Here is a 14,668-nt window from a genome sequence, read left to right as displayed (position 1 = left end):
TAATCAAAATTGCCATAAATTGACATTTGTCAAATTGAATGAGAGCATGCCATGTGGCAAAAAATTCTTTATTTATTAAGAAGGATTATCATATAATTCAAAATAATCAATAAATAATATAAATTTAGTATACAAATTATTAAATCAAATTTAACAACAACGTTATTGTTATATTAAAAAAAATATATTTATAAAGACTTCAACTATATAAGTGTTTCTGCGCAACGCGCGAGCATTCACCTGGTCCTGATCGCGTAGTGTTATGTTATTAGGAAGAAGCCATGTAAATTTGTAAATTAATAACTAAATACTACACGTGTCAAAAGCAATCCTATCTGCCCAAAGAGGGTGAGATTGTCCAAAGAACACTCTCACAAAGAGATTATAGAGAGGTTTATGGTCACCGGCTCTTCTACCCCCAAAATTACCTTCCTACCCTTCATTCTGTTCTTCCTCTTTCGATTAAATTAAACGCAGGGGTTTAGCGCTTTCTTTCCTTCCCACAATTTGCTTTCTTTTTCGTTCTCATTCTTTTCAGTTTTCTACCAAATCTCCAATTGCTATCGGCTACTTGTACAATTTCTCTTCGTATTCATTTATCCAAATCCCAAATCGTTAACGCCAATTACTCAGATCAACAGAATTCTATCTCAGTGCAGGTAATTCCATACCATTTCTCTTGTTCATCTTCATTTTCGTTTAATTCGTTCCGTTGCCTCTATATTTTGTGTTTTTCTCCGATCTCCGTTGTGTTTATGCTAAATTTTCGCCTGAATTTTCTGGCTTCGTAGTGTAGAGATTGGATCGGGTTTCATACATTTTTTGATTGTTTGTCTGATCGTGTTGAATTTCTTGTTATCTGTGGTGCAAATCTCTCTCTATCTCTCTCTCTCTCTCTCTCTCTCTCACACACACACACACACACAGTTTTTTGATCTAATTGGCGCTGGAATGAGTTTTTGACGAGTTCAACTTTTATGGCTATATTTGTGAAGTGATTCGATAAAATGAATTTGCATGGTTTATATGTTTTTTGTTTTACTTTTTTTGTTATTTCCATTTTTGTCAAATTTGTTGAAAGTGTTTGACTAGCTCCACCATTGATTTGTATGTGGGACTATGGCTTAGATTTATCCTAAATTTTCTCATTATTGATCTACCTCCCAGATTATGGGATCTAGCTTTTTTCGATCGTCTTTTCGTTTTCCTTAATCATGCCAGATTGTCGATGAACAAGGGCAAAATCGATCTTCAAATCCTCAATTTTTTCCCCAAGACTATCTGGTTAAACAAGCGCATGAATATTTATCACCATATTGAAAGATCAATGAAAGATGCATTTGGTTATATCAAAGATTCTGATTTTCTATTTACTGAAATTACAGATAAACCTTGTCAGATCTCTTCATTGTGGTTGATGATCTCTTATTCGAACGTATGCCTAAAATATGGTGTCAAAAAACAGTATATACTATGGAAAATTTGATGGTTTTCAATCCCCCATGGCCCCTAAAGCTCCAAGATCCTTAAGGGTGAGTATATAACTATATATAATATATTAATTTCACCACCATTTTCCTATTGAAATTCATATTGACACATTTTTCTGTTTCTTTAGAGGAGTTCACATAGGAAATCATCAGAGGGTAGCAAAATATGCGCCTTTGACTTGTTGGCATCCATAGCTGACAAGTTATTACAGGAGAGTGAAAGTTCTACTTCAAGCACCAGTCCACAAAAAGACCAAATTACCCTCCCTAAAGAATCACCACACTCCGATAATGATTCTGGTTTGGAACATGTTTCTGATGTGAAAACTAATGTGAAGTTGGAACCATGTGAAGCCAAGAATGTAGATAAAATGGAGGGAGATTTATGTAATTTTAACTTGTTTAACAGTATAGCTGAAATACAGACCGAGGGAGTAAATGTAAAGAAACAAAGTGGAGACTTTACTGCTAGTGACCCAATGGAATCATGTGTAAATACTTGTGTGCTTACTAAATCTTATACTAGTTTAAATCTACCCTCCAAAAGGGTAAATGTAAAGATGGGTATTAGAGATGACACCAAAATGAGGGCATTTAGGGAAAAGTCACATGCTAGATACAGAAGAATAAGAAAGATGATGGCATATAGATACCAGAAAGTTACTTTAAAGAAAAACTATCAACTCCCTAACACTACTAGTAAGTTGGAATTCTCCCTAACACTACAAATTATATTGTGTTTGACATGCACCGATACTGATACTGATATCAACCTGACAAAAAAAGCAACTTTTGTCCCACTTCCACCGAAAAAGGTGGGACAATGATACACTCTTGATTTCTCGTCTATGAAAAAAGACGTAAATGCCCTCCGGATCCTCATATTTGAAAATAACACTTGAAAGTATGTATCCGTGTTTCTAATTATATCATTTTATTGTTTTTTAGTTAGTGAAACAAAACCAAACGAAAATAGGGAAAAGATATACAGTAAAGACAGGTGTCAAACAGAGGCTCCTTCTAAAAGGAGGAAGCTGTTTCATGAGAAGAGTGGCAATGGAGATAGTCATGGTAAGTGGTAAACTCAGTTGTATTACTATTAGGGTTTAACAAATCCTACCCTAATTGATAAAATGTTTCATTTTTCAGTGAAATTTAGCATCAAATCCTTCAAAATCCCAGAACTATATATTGAAATACCAGAAACAGCAACTGTGGGTTCATTAAAGGTAAATGATATTTTTCAGAAGTTTTTTTTCATTTATATAATTGTTTGTTAATTGGTATTTGTGGTTGAAAACATCGTCCACAGAGGACTGTTATGGAGGCTGTTTCAGCTATCCTAGGTGGCGAACTCCACGTAGGGATATTTCTCAAGGGCAAAAAGGTCAAAGACAACGACAGAACCCTACAACAAACGGGTATTTCCCGGGATTCCGATCTCAAAAGTTTGGGATTTACATTGGAGCCTAATTTGTTCCAAGCTATTATTCCGTCTCCATTGGAAAAAGAAGCTCCATTTCAAGATAAGAATCATGAAATGATTGCCACGTCAGCAGCTAATTCTTCTCTGGATTACCATGTTGATGAGAATCAAGAGTTTGTACCCTTACAAACGGAATTGCTAAAAGAAGGAATGTCTCTTGTCCAAGTAACCAAGAAATGTGAAGCTTCACAACGTAGGATTAGAAGACCTTTTTCTGTATCAGAAGTAGAAGCACTTGTGGAAGCAGTTGAAACACTTGGAACTGGAAGGTATCACTATGAATGATGGAATTACAAGGGTATTTATGTCTTTTGCACAAATGACAGTCCTGTCCCCGTCCCACATTGTTCCACCTTTTTAGATGCTCCAAAAAATTGGAATTTTGTCTCAGTCATTAGTCCGAAAAGTTGCAATTTTGTCGGTCAGTCGGTCCAAAAAATTGCAATTTTATCACACACAGTCAGTCATCAACAGTCGTCCAAAAAATTGCAATTTTGTCGGTCAACAGTTGGTCGGACCAAAAAATTGCAATTTTGTCACATTCAATCAGTCCAAAAAATTGCAATTGTCACGGTCCCTAGTCACTAAGTCCAAAAAATTGCAATTTTGTCGGTCAACAGTCACTAAGTCCAAAAAATTGCAATTTTGTCGGTCATAGTCAGTCCAAAAAATTGCAATTTTGTTCTGACAGTTTCTGATTGTAATATTGTAATATTGTAGATGGCGTGATATAAAATTGCGTGCTTTTGATGATGCCAATCACCGAACTTATGTGGACTTAAAGGTAAAGAAGAATGTAATATAACTTTTTACTAAATTATTACCCTGAAAAAACATAATTGTTTATTACGTAAAGATCACATCACATTTAAAGTTTTAAGCTTTTAAAGGGAAAAAATTGATTTTGTAACAGGATAAGTGGAAAACACTGGTTCACACAGCAGGGATCTCTCCTCAACAAAGAAGGGGTGAACCGGTGCCTCAGGGTCTTTTGGACCGGGTCCAGGCTGCACACTCCTACTGGTCTCAGCATCAACGGAAGCACCAGACCAAACCGGTTCAAATCTTAGCCGGTTCGAGTGTAGAGTCTGTTAACTTGTGATGTGATATATGAAGATTTAGGAAAAATATGGATGAATATAGGAAATTAAAAAAGAAAATAGGTTGTTTTTTTAATATATTATATTATTTTAGTGTGATTGATTTGAAAGGGTAATCGGTGATTTGATGTAGTTATTGGTAATACCATTCTTTTGACACATTCAATCGTTTTGGATGATAACAATTAACAAGTGAGAGTCTTTTGTAATTTTTTTTTTTCTGTTAAAAATATATTAGCAATAACTACAGACAATTTATGTTTATATAGTATTAAAATTAAAATATGTGAAAATCACGAAAAACTCAATTTATTATCTTCAATGCCCAAAATACGTATTATTTAATTATTTTTCCAATTAAATAATTGTCTTCTTTTATTATCTAAGTTAATGTTTCATGGCCATTTTATAACAATGAAATTTCATTAAAATCAAAATATAGAAATATGCTTAAAATGACTACAATGACCTAATAGCGTCTCGTCTTAATTTTTTTTTTTTAAAAGTTACAACATAAAATGGTATTGAATCATTAACTTAGACAAAACATATATGTAGGTTTAAGAATACTTTAGAATGTAGATTAGATCGTCGTTTAAAAAAAATATAATAATCATTTTGAACAGATAATAATTGAGTTTTCTTTTAAAATATTTGTCTTCATGACTATATACAATAAAAGATATTCAAGTTAAGTAATTTTAGTAATTAAAATATACGTCTTCAATACTTTTATCAGGAAAGTAGATCACTTATTATAAAATAAAAAACAGATATGAAAATATCGTTTGTTTATTGTGTAATCAAAGAGTAAATACGTCAGGGAATATGCTTTATACACATGATTTCATCATATGATTAGACTGTCATTTTTCTTTCTTTATTATATATTAAACTGTTTGTTACACGTGGCTTTAATATTTATAAAAAATAAATTTAATAAAGGGGTCCTGTTAGGTAGTTGTATCTTATCTTTTACTACTAAAAAAATATATGTATTTAATATTTCTTTCTTTATTATATATTGAACGGATTAGACTCTCATTTTTCTTTCTTTATTAAAGACGTACTTACTTGAAATTTTAAAATATGAAAGTATATTTGAGAAAAGAGATTACAAGATACAACTGTATTGGATATTAAAATTGTAATTGCATAAAAATATAAGAAACTTTAATCACTTTTTCCTTTAAAGTTAATCAACTTACATATAAATATGTCGCAGATCTATAGACATTTATCATAGCAATCATCGATCAAGAAAGTTAGTTATCTTACAAAAAAATGATCGTATTCAATTATCATTTTATCCAATTTGGCTAACTTATAAAGTTAGCAAAATAGTAAGTCAGGGAATCCAGCACAAATTGTTGGTGATTGGTAATGCAAATTGCATATTAATTTATACAAAATGTAGATCTAACTTTAATCTCTTCCCTCTTTTTCACGTCATCTCTTCGCTCTTCACTTTGTTGGCGAATGTTAACACGTTAGTTTCCTTTTAAACAGGAGTGTCCTAATTTCTTTCCCTTTTTTATTTCTATATTAAGGATGAAAAGATTCAGCCTTTGGATTTTTGATGTAGGCTACGTAATAGATAATAACCATAATGGATAATGCATTTTTTTGTTGAGAAATTACTTTTATTCTTATATTTATTTCTACCCATTAAAATTATATTCAATTTAATTTTATTTGATATATTTCTAATATAACCTTAACGAATTAGTTACAAAAATATGGAATTATGACACTTGTCATAATTTTATTGGGTAGGAACATTTGTATAAAAAATAGAAAACAATTTAATTTCTTTTTTTTTTATTATTTCATTTTCTTATACTTATCTTTTTATTTGTAATTTCATGAATGTCAATATACAAAATCGTTCAAGGTCACGTGAGATACTTTCATGGTTTCATAAACATACATAAAACTTAAAAACCATCTCTCTCTCTCTCTCTCTCTCTCTCTCTCTCTCTCTCTCTCTCTCTCTCTCTCTCTCTCTCTCTCTCTCTCTCTCTCTCTCTCTCTCTCTCTCTCTCTCTCTCTCTCTTTGAAAACTAGAAACCTTGGGCAGAATCCATAGGTACTCCGTCGCTAGGCCTTTCCGCCACAAAAAGTTGGCTGTCGAAAAAGTCTTGTGGGTAATTATTTGCGATGGATTTATGACAATTACCGACGGCATTTTCCATCGGAAATATACCTACGGGCTACTGACAAAACTTACTTTGACTAGGGTTGACCGTATTTCTGATGGATTACCGATGGAAACTCTTTTGTGACAAAATACATACGGTCTATTTCCGTTTTTAGTCACATATTTCCGTCACTACTCCGTCAAATGATTTTTTTTTTTTTAAAATATCAAATATTAATTAAACCCAATACATTAATAATATCAATCCAATGCATTAATAATTCAAATCTATGATACCGATTCTAGAAAAAATCTATAATAATCAAATTCTTGCATTTAGTACCACAATGATGACCGACAATAAAATCCCATATGCAATGGTTATAATAAGGATGAGTAAAGAAAAGAAGAAACCTGCAAGGTCGTAAAAGCATAAGAAATCAAAGGAACTTACAACAATTACATTCTTTATGTACATTTTGAAAACTCAATTAACATGAATATTAGAATTATACTTGGAGCAAGGACGAGAATTCTAATAATGTATCAGGATCGGAATCAAGAATAAGCAAGTGAACAACATTTCTACAAACTTGAATATTAGAGGTTATAGTTTAGCAAGATGGATAACACTATTTAACAATTACTTGCTTTATTTTGCCATTTTTAGTCCTCGTATCACTTCATGTGGGAAAATATGAGATTTCCTCATTGATGTTCATATCTAAAAAACAAAGAAACCAGTAAAATCTTAGTAGTGTTGCAAAAGATATAGTCTTGATCAACCACAATATGAATTTCACATGAGTAACCAATGCACAAAGTGGCAACATTACATACCCACAAAGCAACTGAACCACGACCCTAGCACCCCACTACAAATATGTATGATAAAGGTGTATGGGGATCAGCATACACATGAAGTCGAAGTAGCACCATTAAGAGCAGTCCAGTCATAAACGACTAGCCCAAAACACTTGGCAGGTCGGTAGTCCTCAACAAGGCTGACCAACCAGGCAAAACCGGACAATAGTATATTAAAAGCAAAAAAATCATATGTATTCTCATGCAATATCCCATAAAATCACGGAAAAAATAACTTTATTATATTGAAGAGTAATACCCTTACAACACCTGGACATTTACAACACCAGTTTAGAAATACAAGAAACTGGACCATCTCATTTGTATATAAGACTTACGATATGTATTGGCTAGTTAGTTTTCAGAACCCAATGAATTTACTACCATTCTAATTGACGTCTAACTTAGGGATTAGAGAGCAATATTGAGGTCCATCCCTCGATATCGCTTGCTAACCTAATGTTTGTCCATCATTTGCAACGTGCCTTCTAGAATGCACATTAGAGGAGGATCGTCTCATCCAACTATAAAGCATTTGGGAGGCCACGTAGCAACATTGGTGCCATCTATATAGAAACATGCAAGAAAAAAACAACCTTCACATTCCCTACCAAACTATCTTTCAGCCCTATCAACCTTATCAACCTTATACCGGTGTTCGCCTAATAACAACAACAAAACATAATGTTATGCCATTAACAATAACTCCATCTCAGCTAGCATGACCAACTTCATCCTAGACATAAATACAGGAAGAGGGAGAACCAAATAGGAAATCATCAGGAAAAGGAAAGAAGGCTAGACAAACAGTGTCGATCACAATTGTAACTTCCCAAAAACCACTATAAAGTTTTTTCTTTTTAAAAGATATTTTCATAAAATCCATAAGATAATCAAACATTGTTTTCAAGACAAAACCATAGAAAACAGATTATCAAATGATCTCTTAAAAAAGAAATCAGTAAGAGAATGTGTATGGACACGCCTTCGCCGTGCCCCGATCATGTGTAGTACCTGAAAACATTTAAATCCACAACTATAAGTCAAAGCTTAGCAAGTTTCCCCCATGATACCCCACACAATAATACATATACAATGCATGCACATCAGGCCTACAACACAAGGCTATATCGCCTCTTAAGCCTAAAGCATTAAGCTGGACCGCTCCCGAGCCTGCACCTTATAGCTAGACCGCTCTCGAGTTTGTTGGCCTACAACACACATAAATATCCACACTATGTAGACATATGCACCAAAATAATAATAAGCTAGCACATGTAACATCCTACACATAAGGACACATACTACAGTACAAGTATAGTGAGAAAACTCACCTCACAAGCTATCTGATATCCACACAACCCACTAGAAGGAAAGAACTAGTACTACGAGTCACCTATTCATCAAATAGAGACAAATCCTTAATATATGGCCCTAAATCCCCCAAGTTGACCCAAAAGTCAACTTGGTCAAAAGTCAATGGTCAAAGTAAAGGTCTCACAGCCGGTCACCACGACGTGGTCAGGCTTCTGCCACGTCATGGTGACCTTAGGGAAAAATAGTTGCGAGGCCACTTCTTGCCACGTCGTGGAGGCCGATCCTCCATGTTGTGGGAGTTTCACTGTCTATCTTAATTCATTAACCTCTTAATCCTTTAACCCATTCATCCATACTTTCCAAAAGGCTTTCTTACACCTAAAGGATCATAACAATCGATACTTTATAGATATACATGCCTTATAAAAGTCTTGAGATCAAGTTAGGGCAAAAATGGTGAAAAGGGGTCAAAACCTCATGTATGAGTTCACAACTTTAACAAACATCAGATCTAACACCTTTAACCACAAAGGGACTCTAAGATCCATATAGTTGCAAAATTTATGGAATCCCAACACTCCAACTAGCCTAAACATGGAGAATAATGCATGAAAGTCTAGATCTAGCCACATAGAATCATCAAGCTTAGAGCTTAAATACTCATAAAGGTCCAAAGTATATGCTAGAAGATGATGATGCGGTTTGCAAGCTGGATCTATGCACCAAAAGCTCTTCCTTCTTTTTTAAGACACCAAAAACACCGCACTAGCTCACAAATGTTAAAATGGAGACTAACGTTTTCTTAAGGGTGAGAGGGAGGTGATGCAGGCTGAGGGTGTGCAAACCCTAGCCCTCACTCCCCTTAAATAGGCACATAAAATCTGGAATTATGGTTTAGCATAAAATGGTCGTTATATCATGGCCAATGTATTGCCACGTCGTGATGCACACTTAAATGGCATGTTTCCATCATTTAACGCCATGTCATGGTAGCATCATCACCACAACGTGGCCATCGAAAATCCTATCTTTTTAGATTGAATTCTATATCAACAGAAGAAGTATATACCTAGAACCCGGTGTTACAATTCTCCCCCACTTGAACTAGATTTCATCCTCGAAATCCTTAACTATAAATAGATATCGGTAGTGCTCAGGTATCTCCGATTCGGGCTCCTAGGTCCACTTGGCTCCCTTTTGATGCTGCCACTGAATCTTGACTAATGGAACCACTTTGTTACGCATGGACTTTGTCTTCCTATCCTGAATAATCACCAGTCTCTCCACTTAATTCAGGCGCTCATCAAACTGAATGTCGTCTAACTAAATCACTGACATATCATCAACCACGATCTTCCGAAGTTGAGAAACATGGAAGCTGCTATGAATCTAAATAAGCACCTCATGCAAATCCAACTGGTAAGCTATCTTGCCAACCCTGGCCATCACTCGAAAAGGTCTGATAAATCGGGTGCCCAACTTGCACCACTTCCTGAAGCGTATAACACCCTTCATGGGTGATACTTTTAGCAGAACCATGTCCACAACCTGAAACTTCAACTCGGACCGTCGCCTATCAGCGTAACTTTTGTCGGCTCTATGCTGTCTATAACCTTTGCTTGATCATCTAGATAAGCTCTGTCATCTGGAGTATCACCTTAGTTCTCCCTATCAACCTATGGCCGAACTTTCCCTAAAATACCGGAGTCCAACACTCCCTCCTATTAAGAAGCTCACACAGAGGTACAACGATGTTGGAGTGATAGTTGTTATTGTACAAAAAATCAGCCAAAGGGAGGTAGGATTCCCAGCTCCCACCGAAATAATAATGCAAGCCCTAACATATCCTCAAGTTCTTATATACTCCGTTCACTCTACCCATCTATCTGCAAGTGATAAGCAATGTTGAAGTGCAATATAGTACCCAACTCCTCAGGAAACCTTTTCCCAAAACCGAGAAGTGAATCAGACATCTCGATCAGATACAATGGAAACTAGCACACCGTGGCGAGCAACGATCTCATGCACATAAACATCTACCAATTTATCGGCCGAAGAACTCTCCCGAATAGAAAGGAAATGGGCACTCTTGGTCATGTGGTCAATGATTACCCAAATGACGTCAAACCCCTTGGTCGTCCTTGACAACTTTGTGATAAAATCCATGGTGATATGTTCCCATTTCCACATAGGAAACTCCAAGGGTTGCAACTTTCCATTCGGTCTCTGGTGCTCTGCCTTGACCATCTGACATGTAAAACATCTCTTCACATACCAAGCTATCTCTCTCTTCATGCAAGGCCACCAATAACTAAGTCTCAAGTCTCAATACATCTTCGTGGGTCCAGTGTGAATTGAGAACCTAGACATATGTGCCTCCTATAACAATATTTGTCGGAACCCACCTGAAACTAGGACCCAAACCCACCCATACTAGGTCAATAATCCTCGACTATCGGTGACGAATTGCCAATCTGGCGCTTGAACTTCTCTTTCTTCCAGTTCTCCCTCTTAATTCCCTCATCCCGAGCCTCCCTGATCAAATCTAAAATCGGTGACACGATGGTCATCCTCAAACATAGTCCTCGAATAGGGCACTAGCCGCCTTGGTCTCAAAGAATCGACGACCACATTGGCCTTCCTTGGATGATAAAGTATCTCGCAATCATAACCCTTGATCACATTGATTATAATTTTTCAAAATGATCTCTTTCACACAACCCCAACCCTCATTCTCCTCCAAGAGACTTTCTTCTCCGATGCTTCCTTCAACAACTTTCTTCTTCGGCGTTGGATCGTCACCTGGTCGCATCATCTACAACTCCCCATCCTCTGATATCCTCCACATATGATTCTCTTATCGATTATGTCTATTTCCCCCAAAATCAACATCGATCACCGCCTTGAGATCGAGAATTAATCATCGTTCCTAATATGATTTTGTTTTTTGAAGATTTTTTTGTCAATTTCACGTCAAACGAACTTTCTTTACCCATGTAATTTCATAGGAATTACATGTAATTCATCCTTCCTTTGCAAGGAATTTCATAGGTTATTGTTATGCAGGCATGGGGGCGGCATACGGGATGGCTAAAAGCGGTGTTGGTGTGGCGTCGATGGGAGTGATGAGGTCGGAGTTGGTGATGTAGTCGATTATGCCGGTGGTTATGGACGGAGTGTTAGGTATTCACGGGTTGATTATTGCTATGATTATCAATATCGGGATTAACCCAAAGGCCAAATCTTATTATCTCTTTGATGGATACGCTCATCTTTCATCTAGTCTTGCTTGTGGCCTTGTTGATCTTTCTGCTGGTATGGCTATTAGAATTGTTGGTGATGCTGGTGTTAGGTAAATCTTCTTGATCTTTATCTCTCTAGATTTGTTTATGACTGTTTCATTGTGATTATGTTCCTTTATATCTTAGGACTTATAACCTAACAGAGGATGTATACATTTGACCGTTTTAGGTTTGATTGTTTTGAATAAATATCTTCATGAGAATTGTAATATCCATAAAATTCATGAAAAATTTAAACTTTTAAAACCAACCCATAAATCATCATTGTTTACAAAATAGTTTTCAAAACATGTTATATTAGAGTTTTTTCCAAAATCTTATAACATAACACGAGAAGCTGAACGATCACACCTTCGCCTTCCCGCGATCTACTGAGGTACCTAAAACATAATCCAAACTGTAAGCCCAAAGCTTAATGAGTTTCCCCTAAATACCAACAACACAAAAACCAGAATAATAACAATAAACAACATGCATACAGAGCATTCAAAATGACTAGATCGCTTTGCGGTCCTAAAGACTATCTGGACCGCTCACAGAACCTTCAGCATGACTGGACCGCCTCACCGGGCCTTCATACTATCTGGACTGTTCTCTGGGCCTTCGACCCGACTGGTACACCCCACTAACCTTCAGTCTATTCGGGCCGCCCTAGGTTTGTTGGCCTTCAGCACAAAGCATGACCGCCTCAACCCAACCACACATATTGTGACATCCCCATTTTCACAGCCAGAAAAAACCCGCTTTGTTTATGCTTTATTTTGAATATCAAAGTATCTTTTAAATAAATATGTTGCGGAATTTGTTCCCAGAAAATCATGATAAATATGTTATCAAAGCATTTCCAAAGAAATGTATTTTATTAATTTTAAAACTTTGGGATGTCATCCCCAATACAGAAGCATAAGCAGAAACATACTTTACATTTATTTACACTAGTGATCTACATCTCCTTAATCTCTTAGCATAATGTAGCTTCAAATCGACACCTGTGATACAAATACACTGAGTGGGTCAGGTTTGGGAAACCTGGTGAGTACATAGGGTTTTCAACTCACAATAAAAAAGTTATTATGTTTCATCATCAAACAATTAACCCAATTACCCATCCCCATTATCTTCATTATTCTTAAGTATCTTACCTATGAATCATCTATTCCTCATTTTTTAATTCCTAAGGATTGTACTAAGGAATAGGCACAGAGTCCATCGTTTCCAGGGTTTATATAACAGGCACTAAGTCAATAGTTGTCAGGGTTTATCCAACAGGCGCTAAGTCTTTAGCTGCTAGGGTTTATCTCATTTATTGATAATATTATTTTCGGGAGTCCATCGACAATACATGTCAATGGGTTTTTAGAGTACACCAGGTGAACATATCGTTCACAACACCTACAGGTTGTGAGCCTGCTAATGTTCCACTGGACTGTCTAAAATAATATGTGGTTGTCATCCATACTCTGCTAGATGACGGGGTCAATGCTTGGGTAAAGGCTTCTCTTATTTTTCACCTCTCACCATTATCTCATGATCTATATCACCTTTCATCTCATCATCCAACTCATCTTTCATCTACCCATCTTTACCCATTGTAATTTATAGGTATAAAATACGTATACAGTTTAAATCAAATAAAACATGTATATAACGTTCATCCTATATAGATATCAAGAACACAAATAAAATGCACATATAACACGTAATTTATATTAAATATTTCATATCTATGTGTAAGATGAAAGTAACTATGCACTCATTTGTTAAAGTGATGACTCCAAAGTCGGGTAGCGCTTCGCTTCTAACAATTTTATTTTCCTTCGACGAACCTAGTATCATTACCACTAGATTTTAGTCTAATATTTATCGCGACTAAATATTAGTCTTATTATTATTATTATTATTATTATTATTATTATTATTATTATTATTATTATTATTATTATATAAGTGTTTAAACAATACTTTCCAACCACTATGTATAGACATGGTCCAGAAATGAAATACTGGATGGCAGGACCATATTGGCATTAAAGCACTTCTAAAATCCAACAACCCAGGCGGCCCCTTCAAACCGGATTCCCCATACCGCGAGTAGTTAAAAAGATATTATAACGACACTTATATAAGTCATAATACTAGCCCAAATATTTATTATAAGTTCATAATAATGATAATAAATTTAAATATAAGCTACACTTAAAGTTGGGTAAGCGTATCTCACTTACCGTGGGGTTTGCTAGAAACTGGGCTCTGCAGGGGCAGAACTTTTTGAGCCAAAAAGCCCTTTTTCTAAGAGCCTGCTGGCGCTCCGGGGCTTTCCTATAGAACTTAGAAGATACTAGGGGTTGGGAGGGCTTAGAGAGAAGTTAGAGAGAGAAAGAAAGGCTTATGGTGTGAAGAAAATATGAAGAATACATCCTTTATTTATAGGGATTTGATCATAGAGTAGGCCCTAAGTTTCGTCCGTATCTTCTGCGTACGAGCTATATTTTCTACGATCTATATATATTCATGCTTTGGTATTTATGAGTACTACAACTTCCATTTAGACCCCGTCGGCTAATTCTTGTTCTATCTCATATTTACAAAACTGTATCGAATTTATCGAGCTCGAAGAGTACTACAACTTTCATTTAGACTCCATCAGTTATTTCTCACTCTATCTGGGATTTACAAATTTGTATCAAATTTGTCGCGCTTGAAGAGTAGGGATGATGTTTCCCTCATATCTTTAACATACGAGCCCTATTCTCGACATTCTTTATATCCACACGTTGGTATTTATGAGTACTAAAACTTTCATTTAGACTCCATCAACTAATTCTCACTCTATCTTGGATTTACAAATCTGTATCGAATTTGCCGCGTTTGAAGAGTAGGGTCTAAATTCCATCCATATCTTTCGCATATGAGCTCCGTTTCGACTGTCTTTTTATTGTTGAGCTCCTATTAACGAGATCTTCAATTTT

The 14,668-nt window shown here is 35.6% G+C and overlaps 1 protein-coding gene across 1 annotated transcript; it reads left to right on the top strand.

Moving 5' to 3' along the window:
- The first annotated feature begins 357 nt into the window (after nucleotides 1-357).
- LOC111885214 (telomere repeat-binding protein 3) lies at nucleotides 358-4,285 on the top strand. Its single transcript, XM_023881491.3, has 8 exons — nucleotides 358-659; nucleotides 1,386-1,532; nucleotides 1,619-2,189; nucleotides 2,439-2,561; nucleotides 2,640-2,719; nucleotides 2,803-3,245; nucleotides 3,697-3,760; nucleotides 3,890-4,285. Exons 2-8 carry the CDS (start codon nucleotides 1,449-1,451, stop codon nucleotides 4,076-4,078), a joined length of 1,554 nt encoding a protein of 517 aa, XP_023737259.1. The 5' UTR covers nucleotides 358-659; nucleotides 1,386-1,448; the 3' UTR covers nucleotides 4,079-4,285.
- Nucleotides 4,286-14,668: the final 10,383 nt, after the last annotated feature.

Source organism: Lactuca sativa, chromosome 9 (assembly GCF_002870075.4).
Source record: "Lactuca sativa cultivar Salinas chromosome 9, Lsat_Salinas_v11, whole genome shotgun sequence".
Classification (NCBI taxonomy): domain Eukaryota; kingdom Viridiplantae; phylum Streptophyta; class Magnoliopsida; order Asterales; family Asteraceae; genus Lactuca; species Lactuca sativa.
The sequence above is the reverse complement of the archived record's forward strand: the minus strand, read 5'-3'. Positions and strand labels throughout refer to the sequence as shown.

Bases quoted from the DNA above. Each gene is read 5' to 3' on its own strand.
- LOC111885214 (XM_023881491.3), top strand. From the start codon at position 1,449: ATGGTGTCAAAAAACAGTATATACTATGGAAAATTTGATGGTTTTCAA. The intron at 2,190-2,438 runs GTAAGTTGGAAT...ATTGTTTTTTAG, and splicing joins TCAACTCCCTAACACTACTA to TTAGTGAAACAAAACCAAAC. The intron at 3,761-3,889 runs GTAAAGAAGAAT...ATTTTGTAACAG, and splicing joins GAACTTATGTGGACTTAAAG to GATAAGTGGAAAACACTGGT.